This window comes from Oncorhynchus clarkii, chromosome 1, assembly GCF_045791955.1.
Source record: "Oncorhynchus clarkii lewisi isolate Uvic-CL-2024 chromosome 1, UVic_Ocla_1.0, whole genome shotgun sequence".
NCBI classification, from domain to species: domain Eukaryota; kingdom Metazoa; phylum Chordata; class Actinopteri; order Salmoniformes; family Salmonidae; genus Oncorhynchus; species Oncorhynchus clarkii.
This window is the reverse complement of record NC_092147.1, coordinates 59,097,179-59,112,591: the sequence shown is the minus strand read 5'-3', so window position 1 is coordinate 59,112,591 and position 15,413 is coordinate 59,097,179. Positions and strand designations below refer to the sequence as shown.

The 15,413-nt window shown below is 42.1% G+C and overlaps 1 protein-coding gene across 1 annotated transcript in view; it reads left to right on the top strand.

The window, feature by feature from the left end:
• Positions 1-15,413, top strand: part of LOC139409294 (tyrosine-protein phosphatase non-receptor type 13-like) — a 111,157-nt gene that overhangs the window by 53,574 nt on the left and 42,170 nt on the right. The window contains 9 exon segments of the mRNA XM_071154222.1: positions 1,459-1,611; positions 2,038-2,223; positions 3,745-3,907; positions 4,030-4,288; positions 4,643-4,719; positions 4,882-4,959; positions 5,116-5,223; positions 6,140-6,256; positions 13,460-13,668. Of these exon segments, the coding sequence (XP_071010323.1) occupies positions 1,459-1,611; positions 2,038-2,223; positions 3,745-3,907; positions 4,030-4,288; positions 4,643-4,719; positions 4,882-4,959; positions 5,116-5,223; positions 6,140-6,256; positions 13,460-13,668 (1,350 nt within the window).

Here is a 15,413-nt window from a genome sequence, read left to right as displayed (position 1 = left end):
TACACCCCCCTATCTACATTGACGGGACCGCAGTGGAGAAGCTTTAAGTTCCTTGGCGTACACATCACTGACAAACTGAAATGGACCACCCACACAGACAGTGTGGTGAAGAAGGCGCAACAGAGCCTCTTCAACCTCAGGAGGCTGAAGAAATTTGGCTTGTCACCTAAAACCCTCACAAACTTTTTTTGAAAGCATCCTGTCGGGCTGTATCACCGCCTGGTACGGCAACTGCACCACCCGCAAGTGCAAGGCTCTCCAGAGGGTGGTGCGGTCTGCCCAAGGCATTACCGGGGGGCAAACTACCCGCCCTCCAGGACACCTACAGCACCCGATGTCACAGGAAGCTGAAAAGATAATCAAGGACATCAACCACCCAAGCCACTGCCTGTTCACCCCGCTATCATCTAGAAGGCGAGGTCAGTACGGGTGCTGCAAAGCTGGGACCAAGAGACTGTTAAACAGCCATCACTAGCACATTAAAGGCTGCTGCCTATAGGCATAGACTAGAAATCACTGGCCACTTTAAGGAATGGAATACTAGTCACTTTAGTTATGTGTATATACTGTATGCTATACTATTCTACGGTATCTTAGTCACTTAATAATGTTTACATGTCTTGCATTACTCATCTCATATGGTATATACTGTATTCTATAATATTCTACGGTATCTTTGTCACATAATGTTTATGTATCTGGCATTACTCATCTCATATGTATATACTGTATTCTATACTATTTTACTGTATCTTTGTCCATTCCGATCATATGTATATAGTCTTAATTCATTCCTACTTAGATTTCTGTGTATTGGGTATATGTTGTGTAATTTGTTAGGTATTACTGCACTGTCGGAGCTAGAAGCGCAAGCATTTCGCTACACCCGCAATAACATCTGCTAATCACCTGGATGTGATCGATTTTGATTTGATACACACAAACACACACACACTCCGAGGCGTGCTCTGTCCGTGGTGCTGATACAGCGCAGCGGAGATACAGATTTCACGCCAACCTGACACTCAATCATTTAAACTTTTTAGTTAATTTTATATAGGGGCATAAAAACTGAGGTGGCACAAGTTTCAACTGAGGGGTCTATGCCCCCTTTTCCAGCCTCGCGGAACTGGGTCTGTGCACCTTACTTGTGGAATAATCTCCTAGGCTCTCTAAAATTGAATTGAGGACCTTTTTACTGGAGAATGTGTTTGTTTTTATGATTGTGTTTTGCTTTTCGTGTATTGATGTGAATAGTGATGTGTATATTGATGATAATACAGGGCTCATCTGTAAAAGAGACCTTGGTCTCCGCATGACAAAAATGAGCATTTCTTATTGGACAAGTCAAGGTAGTCCCTTCATTGTTTCAGTGACTTTTCTTCCGTTTGGTACCTATGGAACACTACTACACTAGTGGAAGTATATGTCATTGACAGGCCTGTTATCTCTGTTCAGTTGTATGGCAGGAACTACTACCAGCTAGAGCAGTTTGTGTCTAAGAGGATGCTGGAGAAGATGGCTCTGCCCAATCTAAAGGAGGAGTTGCCACGGTTACATGCCAACAATGCCCAGATGCTGCCAGAGGAGGCAGAAACCGAGTACCTAAAAGTAGGCAAGAGGAGAGACAACAAACATAAATATAGTATACAGTACTGTTTGCATGCATTTGCACACACACTCAGTACATTTACTGAATTGAAATAACCACTTTTTTATAGAACTTTTATTTGACTTATAGGTGTCAAACATCTTCATTTTAACCTTGTTTAGCCCTGCAACATAAAAAAAATGGCCCGCTCTCACACTTGATTATTACTTCCAATAATATAAGCTTTGTAAATTAAAGGCAATTAAAATCAAGCTTCTATTATTGCAAATCATAATCAAGTGAGTGCTGGCCCTTTTTGTATTTGATCTATTTTGGTTTCAAGCACTCTGTTTACTTGTCTACACAATCATATTTTTTGAGTTGAGCACATTCTTCTCCTTTACTACAATCAACCTTGCAGCGTACTTGTTCTATCTCCCCGTCAGATCGCCCAGCAGCTTCCAGAGTATGGGATGGTGTTCCATCGGGTAGGCCGGGAGAAGAAGCCGGTGGTAGGGGAGCTGGTGCTGGGAGTCTGTGCCACAGGAATCATCGTCTATGAGCTGAAGAACCACCTCCGCACTGTCACACGGCGATTCCTCTGGAGAGAGACCGATACCATCTCCGCCAACGTGAGTACTACTGGAATACTAGGGCTGTACTACAACTACTATAGTACTTTACTAGTTCCATTGTAGACCAGCTAGTAGATTTTCCACAAGAAATAAGGGTTCGTTGCAGAGGGATTGGGTTCTATCAATAATCTTTTTCATCTGAAGAACCATTTTTGGAAGACGAGGGTTCTTTGAAAAGTCAAAGGGTTCTACTTAGAACCTTTATCATCCGAAGAACCATTTTTTCATAATTTCATAATTAATAAACATGATTTAAAATAAAATTCAAGTGTTATTTTTCTGTGATGTATATAAAATGTAATATTGGAATGCAAACTCAAAATGTAATACATTTCAACTCTATATCTAACATGGTACAGGTGTTTATTTTAAATTCTCTAAGACCATAACCATGTGTTTAAGGTGAATACTTTTGTTTCAAGGTACATTTGTTTAAGGCTACCAAGAATACACTGTATGACCCTGATTTAGCCCACTACAGTAAAAGGTTCAACTTTAGCCCTCTAGAGTTAAAAAGATGTGACAATGTTTTAAACTGTACCTAATATGAGAACATTTGTGCACAGCAAATTGGCCAGTATTACCTAGTGTTGATTTTTTCAGTGTAACAGAGGTAAATTAACACTCGGTGGTGTAAAAGAACCCCAGTGTTGGTGTGAAAACCAGAAGTGAGTGTGATTTGTGTAATTCTTTACTTTGTGTAGAGTAAAACACTCAGCCACACCCATCATTATTATATTTCCCAGCATGCTCTAAAGCATGCTCTACAGTTTGTTTCAATATCTGTGTTTTTGCATGTGCATTGGTTGATTGCTTGATCTGATGCAAAGATAAATAGCATACTTATTCTAAACTAATTGAATCTGTTAGTAGTTGACTTATTGCCCTCATTACGGAGATGGTTGTTCCAGTCAAGATGGTTTAGGTAGTCTCATTTATCAATCTTCCCCACCCTGGCAGTCATTCTGAATGCAGGTTGCGGGTGATTAAAAGGTTCAATTGTTGGATATCCTCACTCTGGCTGGATGCCAATAAGAATTACACATCGTTTTGCAAGCTTGCATAACGTGACTAGAAGGTATGGTGTGGCCTGTAAACTAGGATTTTCAATATTAGGAAGGTGTTCTTAATGTTTTGTACAATAAGTGAATGTCTATTGTCATAAAGAGTTCAATTTTAAAGCCTGGTTGAACCTTTTATAGACGGTTCTAGTAAGAACCCTTTCAAGATTAAAGGGTTCTCTGTAGAACCCTTCATAGAGGGTTCTAGGAAGAACCAATTACAGGGGTTCTAAGAAGAAACAAACATAGAGGGTTCTATGCAGAACCCTCTGCAAAAGGTTCTACCTAGCATTAAAAAGGGTTCCCCCATGGGGACAAACCCAAAACCCCTACATGGTTCTACGTAGCACCTTTTTTTTGTAAGGGTGGACTGTGCTTTCAGAAGGGTTTTCCATTAACAGCTCCAATGCTCTTGATTTAAAAGACAACCCCCTGACAGTTGTCTCTCCTCCCCCAGCATCGTAAGCTGACCATAGAGTGTGGTGGTCCCAGTGGTAAGAAGCACAGCTTTGTAACAGAGAGTTCTAAGATTGCGCAGTACCTCCTTAGTCTCTGCTCCGGGCAGCACAAGTTCCACAGCGAGATGAGTTCCAGGCAACTCAGCCACAGCATCGCTCAAGGTACGGGGCTCTTAGAGCACACACAGGCAGGCACACACGCAAACACACACACACACACACACACACACACACACACACACACACAATTGCTTATTCATTATGATTATTTGTTGTCTTTCCAGATGAGAACATTGACAAGTACCAGTCTATTTGTCGGACCAGTGACTCCCGTATGAAGCGTCTTTCATGTTCTGAGGTTGTCCTGAACAGCGTAGAGTTACCATCCAACCTCGGCCACCGCGAGTCATTAAGTAAGTCGTGTGATGACATCACGGCGAAGGTGGAGGCGCGTCTAAGGCAACAGAGAGAGTTGAGGGAAATGAGCAGAGATCTACCTGAGCCATGCCCACTGTCAGAGATGAAGGAACAGCAGGCCTGGAGGTAACAGTACATAACACGATGTAACCCTACATAACACTGCATGCACTAAATAACACTACATAACAATGAACCTCATCATCTATAACATGATTTTCACTTGAGCTCAAAGGGTCCTACATTCCATGGGGGTAACGCATGCCTCACCTCACCTCACCTCCACTGCAATTTGTTTATTCATCCACAAAGGGAGAGACCCTCTGCTTATTTACGTTGACTTTATCCTTTGACAATGATGACAATATTTGTGGTGACAAACTATGTGTCGTTGTGTTCTAGTACTCTAAAATGATTTCCAACAGTACAGATTGTTAGTATAATGATGAACTTTGCAAACCCACGACTGTTGTGTTCCAGTACTCCAGAGCCCATCCCCAGAATCATGTCCAATCCCATGCTACAGAAACATGACTCCACAACCTCCTCTATACAAGGTGAGGACTGAGTACGCTACATACTCTTATCTGAAGAATTTACTATAACACTGCATATGCTTAACTCTCTGCATTAACTTAACTCTTAACTCTAATCTTGGCTTTTTTTTATGAATACACTTGGTATTATGTTTAACCCCTGACCTGTGGGTTATTTTATAGTAGACACTCCAACCAGGGGTTCTCCAGAGAGAGAGATCATCAGTCTGGTCCTAAGGAAAGACCCTAAACTGGGCTTTGGTGAGTAACAGGATTTTAGGGGTGATTAGGAATTGAAGGGTGCATTTGTAGATTTGTTTTTTTTGCCATAGAAATACAATAACTCTGGTCCTCTGTCTCTCTCTTGTCTCTCTCTCTCTATATATATATATTGTATCTATATCTCTTTTTTCTCAGGGTTTGTGATAGTGGGGGAGAACAACACAGGGAAACTGGACCTGGGAATCTTCATAGCCTCCATCGTACCTGACGGACCAGCAGACAGAGACGGCAGAATCAGACCAGGTACTGAACAGGGAGCAAAAACAAGTCTTTGGGTGTCAGACAAGATTACGTATCAAGTGAACATAGTTCAAACACACACACCTACACTGCCTTCAGGAAGTATTTTATTGTAATTTTTTTGTCAACGATCTACACTAAATATTCCGTAATGTTAAAGTGTAAGAAAAATTTGAACATTTGTTGAAAAGTCATGAAAAATAAAACACTAATATATCTTGATTAGATAAGTATTCAACCCCCTGAGTCAATACATGGTAGAATCACCTTTGGTTGCGATTACAGCTGTAATCTGAAAGCTGAGTCTTTCTGGGTAATTCTCTTAAGAGCTTTCCACACCTGGATTGTGCAACATTTGCCCATTATTCTTAACCAAATACTTCAAGCACTGTCAAATTGGTTGTTGATCATTGCTAGACAACCATTTTCCCGTCTTGCCATAGATTTTCAAGCAGATTTAAGTCTATACTGTAATTCGGCCACTCAGGAACATTCACTGTCTTCTTGGTAAACAACTCACAGTGTCTGGTGGAAAGCAGACTGGGCAAGGTTTTCCTCTGGGATTTTGCCTGTGCTTAGCTCCATTCCATGTCTTTTTTATCCTGAAACTCCCTCGTCCTTAAAAATTACAAACATACCCATAACATGATGCAGCCACCACTATGCTTGAAAATATGAGTGGTACTCAGTAATGTGTTGCATTGGATTTGCCCCAAACATACAGTAACACTTTGTGTTCAGGACAAAAGGTGAATTGCTTTGCCACACTCCAGATACAGACTGTAACACAACAAAATATGGAAAGAATCTTTGGGGTGTGAATAGTTTCTGAAGACACTGTACATATCATACTAGTCTTTTCTTTTATCTTTGGTTGATGGTCAGACTGATATTGTGCTTTGATTGGTTGATTATGCAGGTGGTCGTCTGATTTCTCTAAATAAAATCAGTCTGGAGGGCGTGACGTTCACTGACGCAGCAGTCATCCTCCAGAACAGCCCTGATGAGGTGGAGCTCATCGTCTCACAGCCCAAATGTACGTAGAACCTATTACAACCCTTATACAACCCACCCAAATATACTCTTCATACTCTGTCATTGTCAAATCAAATGTTCAAATCAAATTTGATTTGTCACATGCGGCAAATACAACAGGTGCAGACCTTACAGTGAAATGCTTACCTACGAGACCCTGATCAACAATGCAGTTAAAAAAAATATGAGTAAGAAATGAAAGTAACAAGTAATTAAAGAGCAGCAGTAAAATAACAATAGCGAGACTATACACAGGGGGTACCGGTACAGAGTCAATGTGCTGGAGCACCGGTTAGTTGAGGTAATATGTACATGTAGGTAGAGTTATTAAAGTGAGATGCTAACAACAGAGAGTAGCAGCGGTGTTAAAAAGGGGGGGGGGGCAGCAAAGCAAGTAGTCTGGGTAGCCGTTTGATAAGATGTTCAGGAGTCTTATAGCTTGGTCCTGGAGGGCAGGAAGCTTGGCCCCAGTGATGTACTGGGCCGTACGCACTACCGTCTGTAGTGCCTTGCAGTCGGCGGCCGAGCAGTTGCCATACCAGGCAGTGATGCAAACAGCCGGGATGCTCTCGATGGTGCAGCTGTAGAACCTTTTGAGAATCTGAGGACCCATGCCAAATCTTTTCAGTCTCCTGTTGGGGAATTAGGTTTTGTTGTGTCCTCTTCACAGCTCTCTTCGTCATTTGTTTTTATTTCTAGACCTTATCTGGAAGATTGCTGCTTTTCTCACTTGTCTTTTGTGGTACTCAGCATAATTATATATTTTTATATTTGGTTGATTAGCTTTTTTCACCCTCTTCCATTTGTCTATGTGTGTATTTCTGGGAAAGGGTAAGGGGGATACCTAGTCAGTTGTACAACAGAATGCATTCAACTGAAATGTGTCTTCCGCATTTAACCCCTCTGAATGTGCCTGAAGCTAGGTTTCCATCCAATTGGCGACAAATTTTCATTGCAATATTCTAAAATCTGCATAAAAACATAGTGCATACAGGTCGCAGTGGTGGGTAATATATGGGGCTTTGGTGACAAAACGGATGGCACTGTGATAGACTGCATCCAATTTGCTGACTAGAGTGTTTTGTAAATGACATCGCCAAAGTCAAGGATTGGCAGGATAGTCATTTTTACGAGTGTATGTTTGGCAGCATGAGTGAAGGAGTCTTTTTTTGTAAATAAGAAGCCGATTCTAGATTTAATTTTCGATTGGAGGTGCTTAATATGAGTCTGGAAGGAGAGTTTACAGTCTAGCCAGACACCTAGGTATTTATAGTTGTTCACATATTCTAAGTCAGAACCGTCCAGAGTAGTGATGCTAGTCGGGCGGGCGATCGGTTGAAGAGCATGCATTTAGTTTTACTAGCATTTTAATGAGCAGTTGGAGGCCACGGAAGGAGAGTTGTATGGCATTCAAGCTCGTTTGGAGGTTTGTTAACCCAGTGTCCAAAGAAGGGCCAGATGTATACAGAATGGTGTCGTCAGCGTAGCGGTTGATCAAAGAATCACCCGCAGCAAGAGCGACATCATTGAAATGGTGATGTGGGTGCCGTCTTTTGCTCCATTCGTATTTGGGGAAACCATTGATGGCAAAGAAACCCCTCTTGACTTCAACCTGTTGTGCGATGGTGTATGGAAATGGAATGTTACAGTTTATTTAGATGATAATTGCATCCAAAACATTGGTTTATCAAGTGATGCCGATCGGCAAGTTTCACTTGAAAAGTGCCCTTTGTGGATAGCACTTGCCTTTTTAAAGTAAGCCTTAAATCCTCACAAAACTCCTATAACAGTTTTGGGAAACAATGTCTGATGAGCCAATCTGTACTTTTCACTTTCACAGTACCTATAATTTAACAAATGACTGTACTTTATATGGATTTTTATCATAACAAATGTACTGCTGTGGTGAAATGATATGGCTGTCAAGATATGTTGCATGAATTCATGATGGAAATACAATGAAATCGAATTTAATTATTACTCCCACAATTTGACATTTTCAACATATAGTATATTTTCCCCGTTCTATGCTTGACAAGCAGCTCCCTTATTCCACCAGTTGACACTGTGCATATACATGGTCAAGGCTGTGCGTACATTTACGCACACTCTCAATCGAACATTGAAATTATCCCACGCATGGTTAACGCACAGATTTGTCCCTAGGCATGATTTATAAATGAGGCCCCTGGTTTGTTTCTTTCTCTCTCTCTCTCTCTCTCTCTCTCTCTATACAGTAACTGTATATAGTACCAGTTGAAAGTTTGGACACACCTACTCATTTTTATAAATTATTTAAAACTATTTTCTACATTGTACATTGTGAAGACATCAAAACTATGAAATAACACAAATGGAATCATGTAGGATCCAAAAAAGTGTTAAACAAAACAAAATATATTTTAGATTTGAGATTCTTCAGAGTAGATCCATTGCCTTGATGACAGCATTGCACACGCTTGGCATTCTCTCAACCAGCTTCATGAGGTAGTCACCTGGAATCCATTTTAATTAACAGGTGTGCCTTGTTAAAAGTTAATGTGTGGAATGTATTTCCTTCTTAATGCATTTGAGACAATGAGTTGTGTTGTGACAAGGTAGGGGTGGTATATAGAAGATAGCCCTATTTGGTAAAAGACCAAGTCCATATTATATATTAAAAAATCAAAGATAAACGACAGTCCATCATTACTTTAAGACATGAAGGTCAGTCAATACAGAACATTACAAGAACTTTAAACGTTTCTTCAAGTGCAGACACAAAAACCATCAAGCGCTATGATGAAACTGACTCCCATCAGGACCGCCACAGGAAAGGCAGACCCAGAGTTACCCCTGCCGCAGAGGATTAGTTCATTAGAGTTACCAGCTTCAGAAATTGCAGCGCAAATAAATCCTTCACAGAATTTAAATGAACAGACACATCTCAACATCAACTGTTCAGAGAAGACTGTGTGAATCAGGCCTTCATGGTTGAATTGATGCAAAGAAACCTCTACTAAAGGACACCAATAATAAGAAGAGACTTGCTTGGGCCAAGAAACATGAGCAATAGACATTAGACTGGTGGAAATCTGTCCTTTGGTCTGATTCCAAATGGTCTTAGTCCAAATTTGAGATTTTTGGTTCTAACCGCAGTGTCTTTGTGAGATGCATAGTATGTGAACGGATGATCTCCGCATGTGTGGTTCCGACCGTGATGCATGGAAGAGGAGGTGTGATGATGATGTGAGCTTATTGAGAGAATGCCAAGAGTGTGCAAAAGCTGTCATCAAGGCAAAGGGTGGCTACGTTGAAGAATGTCAAATTCAAATGGCACTCGCACATCTGAGCTATCTTTTTTGCAGGTGCATGGTAACAGTTGAATAAAATGAGAAAGAAGAAGAAACCCGCACACTGCTCTTGGTAGTAACACTGCTCTTTAATAATAAGCTTCAGATTCATTCCAAGATGGCGTAGCAGTCAGACGTATTTGTCCTTTGTCTTGTCTTGTCCCATGTATACATATTTTTATATATTTTTCTTCACATATCTTTTTATATTTTTCCAAACCCTTACTTCAGTATACTCACCTGCAACCCGCCTCACCCAATGTGGTGTGGAACTGCTTTTTCTCTAAAGTATTTTTCTTTGCCTTTATTACTGGAATCTCTCCAACATAAACCAGCCAGCTAACTAGCCAGCTAACGGTCATCAGCTAACCTCTAGCTCGGAAAGCTCTCGCCAGTTTGTACAACGCGATTCAACCAGAGCATACCGGACCTATTTTTCTCTCCATATCCCCGGATTCCTATCGCAAGCTCTGAACCTTCTCACCTTCCGACCTTCGCAGCTAACAACCCCTGAATGCTCGCTGTCTAGAGCGCAACGGACTGTTGGCTTACGAGGCCCATCGAATACATTCCGAAGCCACTAGCTAGCAGTCAGCTATCCTTTGCTAGCGGTCATCAGCTACCTTTATCCCAGACAACTCTCGCCAGTTTGTACAGCGCGACTCAAACCAGAGCTAGTCAGACTTATTCTTCTCCATATCTCCGGATTCCTACCGCAAGCTCTGAACCAATTTTTTTAGATTACAAAAAATCCACCTGCCATTATCACAGCTAACGATCCCTGAACGCACAGCCGCTAATCTGCAGCCTGCTAGCTATCTAAAGCACATTGGACTGCTGGCTTAAGAGGTCCTTCGGACATATTTCTTCGGCCACCATACATATTTTGCCAATTGGCCTGGTTTACCACATGGAGCCCTGCTGATCCGTCCACTGATGTAACTGCACGAGGGGCCCACAACAGACTTTCCTCCGTCGCGTCATCCTCTAAGGCCTTTCTGTTAGCCTGCTAGCCCCGTGTCGCTAGCTCAAGCCAGGCACTGGACTTGTATGATCACCCGGCTACGCATGCCTTTCCCTAACGTCACCATGCCATGTCGATTGCTGTTCTGTTTTGTAACTATTGTTTTATTTCACTGTAGAGCCTCTAGCACTGCTCAACACGCCTCAGCTAACAATTTAGTTACACCTCCCACACACGCAGTGACATCACCTGGTTTAAATGCTATTTCTAGAGACAATATCTCTTTCATGATCACTATATGCACAGGTTTACCCCCACTGTATTCACATCCTACTATTCCTTTGTCTGTACATTATGCCTTGAATATATCCTACCGTGCCCAGAAATCTGCTCCTTTTACTCTCTGTTCTGAACGTACTAGGCGTCCAGTTCTGTTATGCTTTAGCCGTACCCTTATTCTACTCCTCCTCTGTTCCTCTGGTGATGTAGAGGTTAATCCAGGCCCTGCAGTGTCTACCTCCACTCCCATCCCCCAGGCTCTCTCATTTGTTGACTTCTGCAACCGTAAAAGCCTTGGTTTCATGCATGTTAACATTAGAAGCCTCTCCACCAATCCAGATGTCCTAGCCGTGTCTGAATCCTGGCTTAGGAAGACCACCAAAAACCTTGAAATTTCCATTCCTAACAATAACATTTTCTGACAAGATAGAACTGCCAAAGGGGGCGGTGTTGCAATTTACTGCAAAGATAACCTGCAGAGTTCTGTCTTACTATCCAGGTCTGTACCCAAACAATTTGAGCTTCTACTTCTAAAAATGAACCTTTCCAGAAACAAGTCTCTTACCGTTGCCGCTTGCTATAGACCACCCTCTGCCCCCAGCTGTGCCCTCGGCACCATATGTGATTTGATTGCCCCCCATCTATCTTCTGAGCTCGTGCTGCTAGGTGACCTAAACTGGGACATGCTTAACACCCCGGCCATCCTACAATCTAAGCTTGATGCCCTCAATCTCACACAATTTATTAATGAACCTACCACATATAACCCCAAATCCGTAAACACAGGCATCCTCATAGATATCATCCTAACTAACTCACCCTCCAAATACACCTCTGCTGTTTTCAACCAAGATCTCAGCGATCACTGCCTCATTGCCTGCACCCCTCATCATTGTCAAACGCTCCCTAAAACACTTCTGCGAGCAGGCCTTTCTACCTGGCCGGGGTGTCCTGGAATGACATTGACCTCATCCCGACAGTAGAGGATGCCTGGTTATTCTTTAAAAGTGCCTTCCTCACCATCTTAAATAAGCATGCCCCATTCAAAACATGTAGAACCAGGAATAGATATAGCCCTTGGTTCACTCCAGACCTGTCTGCCTTTGACCAGCACAAAAACATCCTGTGGCGTTCTGCATTAGCATCGAATAGCCCCCAATATACACAGGCAGTTAGGAAAGCTAAGGCTAGCTTTTTTTAAACAGAAATTTGTATCCTGCAGTACAAACTCAAAGTTCTGGGACACTGTAAAGTCCATGGAGAATAAGAGCACCTCCTCCCAGCTACCCACTGCTCTGAGGCTAGGAAACACTGTTACAACCGACAAATCCACTATAATTGAGAATTTCAATAAGCATTTCTCTACGGCTGGCCATGCTTTCCACCTGGCTACCCCTACCCCTACCCCGGCACCCTCCACAGCAACCCGCCCAAGCCCCCACCATTTCTCCTTCACCCATATCCAGATAGCTGATGTTCTGAAAGAGCTGCAAAATCTGGACCCCTACAAATCAGCCGGGCTAGACAATCTGGACCCTCTCTTTCTAAAATGATCTGCCGAAATTGTTGCAAACCCTATTACTAGCCTGTTCAACCTCTCTTTCGTATTGTCTGAGATTCCCAAAGATTGGAAAGCTGCCGCGGTCATCCCCCTCTTCAAAGAGGGAGACACTCTAGACCCAAACTGCTACAGACCTATATCTATCCTACCCTGCATCTCTAAGGTCTAAGATTACTGACCATTTTGAATCACATCGTACCTTCTCCGCTATGCAAGCTGGCCATGGGTGTACTTCAGCCACGCTCAAGGTCTTTAACAATATCATAATCGCCATTGATAAGAGACATTACTGTGCAGCTGTATTCATCGACCTGGCCAAGGCTTTCGACTCTGTCAATCACCACATTCTTATTTGCAGACTCAGCAGCCTTCGTTTCTCAAATGATTGCCACGCCTGGTTCACCAACTACTTCTCTGATAGAGCTCAGTGTGTCAAATCGGAGGGCCTGTTGGCATTTCATCATTAAGACCTTTAGGAAATAATGTCTGGAGGGTGAAAATCCCAAAACATTATCTTTTGCTTAGAGTATTTTTTATATCACCTCCCCTGTCTGATATCTTAACTTTCTCTATGCCACAAAATCTAAAGGTAGAATGTCATGTTTCAGGTCATTAAAATGTACTGCGACTGGATAATCCTTGTCGTTTCTCCTGATTGAAATTGTATGTTCACAAATTCTCTATTTGAGAGAATGTCGTGGAATTATTGTAATCAAAAGGAGACTTTTACATTTCTTCAAAACAAGTTTCCATGTTGGCGTTTTGGTGGCATTGTCTCTCTGTTTTTAACAAAGGGATTTTTAACTTCTCTATACTGCAGTGCAAGAGAGAGAAAGTTTTACGACCTGTCATTAAGTCATAAAACCAGCCCAACTCCCCCTCTCCTGTGGGAGAGAGGGTGGTTTGTGCTATCTGTTGTACTGTGATCCTCACCGAGAGAGTCATGACAACATCATCTTTTTCACACGTTTCCAGCAACTAGGCCAGCTCAGTACGGCTTGGTTTGGCATGGCTCGTTACTGCTCATTAGTGTAAAAAGCACCTCTTTGTCCCTTCTCTACCATGCAGATTCTCTGAGAGACAGTAAGACTTCTCTGGCCCCCAGTACCATGAGTCTGATGTTGGAGAGGGGCATTGGGTGCCAGACCACCCTGAGTGGAACAGAATTCCAACCAGCCATGGAGGAGCTGGAGGAAGCACTGGCTCTGTCCAACCTGGCCACACCTAAACATGGCAAGAGACTCCACATCCCTGTGGTCCGGATCCTGGATGCTCAGGTAATGCTGGTATATTAATCAATTTTTGTTATGGTGTTAAAGGCCCAATTCAGCCATTTTTATCTCCGTATAAAATCATTTATTGGTAACAATTAAGTAATAGTTTTTCATAAAAATTGTCATTTTTTAAATGCTTTTTAGCAAAACAATGTTTCTCAGGCAGTAATTTAGCTAGGACTGTCTGGGAGTGGTCTGAGTGGGGAGGGACCTAATAGGAGGGATATGTAATCAGAAAACTAGCTGGTATTGGAGAGAGAGATTTGGATCTTTTTTTGTTATTGGTCTATTTACAGTGCCTTCAGAAAGGTTGATTTATTCCACATTTTGTTGTGTTATAGCCTGATTCTAAATGAATAAAAATAACGTTTACCCATCTACACACAATACCCCATAATGACAAAGTGAAAACATGTTTTTAGCAAATTTATTGAAAATGAAATACAGATATACGCTATATATACAAAGGTACACTACCGTTCAAAAGTTTAGGGTCACTTGGAAATGTCCTTGTTTTTGAAAGAAAAACACTTTTTTTTGTCCATTAAAATAACATCAAATTGATCAGAAATACAGTGTAGACACTGTTAATGTTGTAAATGACTATTGAGCTGGAAACGGCTGATTTTTAATGGAATATCTATATAGGTGTACATTAGAATATCTACATAGGCATACAGGCGACTCCGGGATGCTGGCCTTCTAGGCAGAGTTGCAAAGAAAAAGCCATATCTCTGTCCAGTGTCTGTGTAATTTTGCCAGTCTGAGATATGGCTTTATCTTTGCAACTCTGCCTAGAACGTCAGAGTCGCCTCTTCACTGTTGACGTTGAGGCTGGTGTTTTGCGGGTACAATTTAATGAAGCTGCCAGTCAAACCAGACACTCTAATGCACTTGTCCTCTTGCTCAGTTGTGCACCGGGGCATCCCACGCCTCTTTCTATTCTGGTTAGAGCCAGTTTGCACTATTTTGTGTAGGGAGTAGTAAACAGCTTTGTACGAGATCTTCAGTTTCTTGGCAACTTCTCGTATGGAATAGCCTTCATTTCTCAGAACAAGAATAGACTGAGTTTCAGAAGAAAGTTATTTGTTTCTGGCCACAAATGCTGATGTGCCAGATACTCAACTAGTCTAAATGTAAGGTTCTGCTTTTCTTTTCTTAGTCAACCTTGTGTTCTTTTTCTTTGTGTTCTGGAACGTAGCCCTGTCTTTAATTTTTGTTCATTGATTTGACCTGTGTTCGTTTCTCACCTGGTCTCATCAACTCCCTATTTAGTTCAGTTTGAATGGTTGTCAGGCATTGTTTGTTTTTGCCTACCTGTGTTTGACTATTGCCAGCGACCACGATTCCTACCATCTGCGAAGCCTTAATAAACATCTGCTGCGTTCTGCGTGTGAACCTACACCTTTTTCTCCCTGAGTATTCATTACAGAATACCTTACCTAAAAACGGAATGGGTTTCAGCAGAGCTACAGTGGCGCCTAACCCAGCAAGAGGAGCTTATGGAGGAAATTTGCCATATTCTCCGCCAGCCTATCCCTACTCCTCCGATGCCAGATATCGTAACCCATAGCCCTCCTTCGTTGATACCCTTGCCTGGAAATTATGACGGTTTGCCTGGGAAATGTCAAGGATTTCTGATGCAATGCAGCAAATACATTGAAGCACAAACCCACTAACTTCGCCATACCAGGGGCACCTGCTCCTGCTGACTCCATATTCGGGTGTGGTATTCTGTAAGGAGTGCG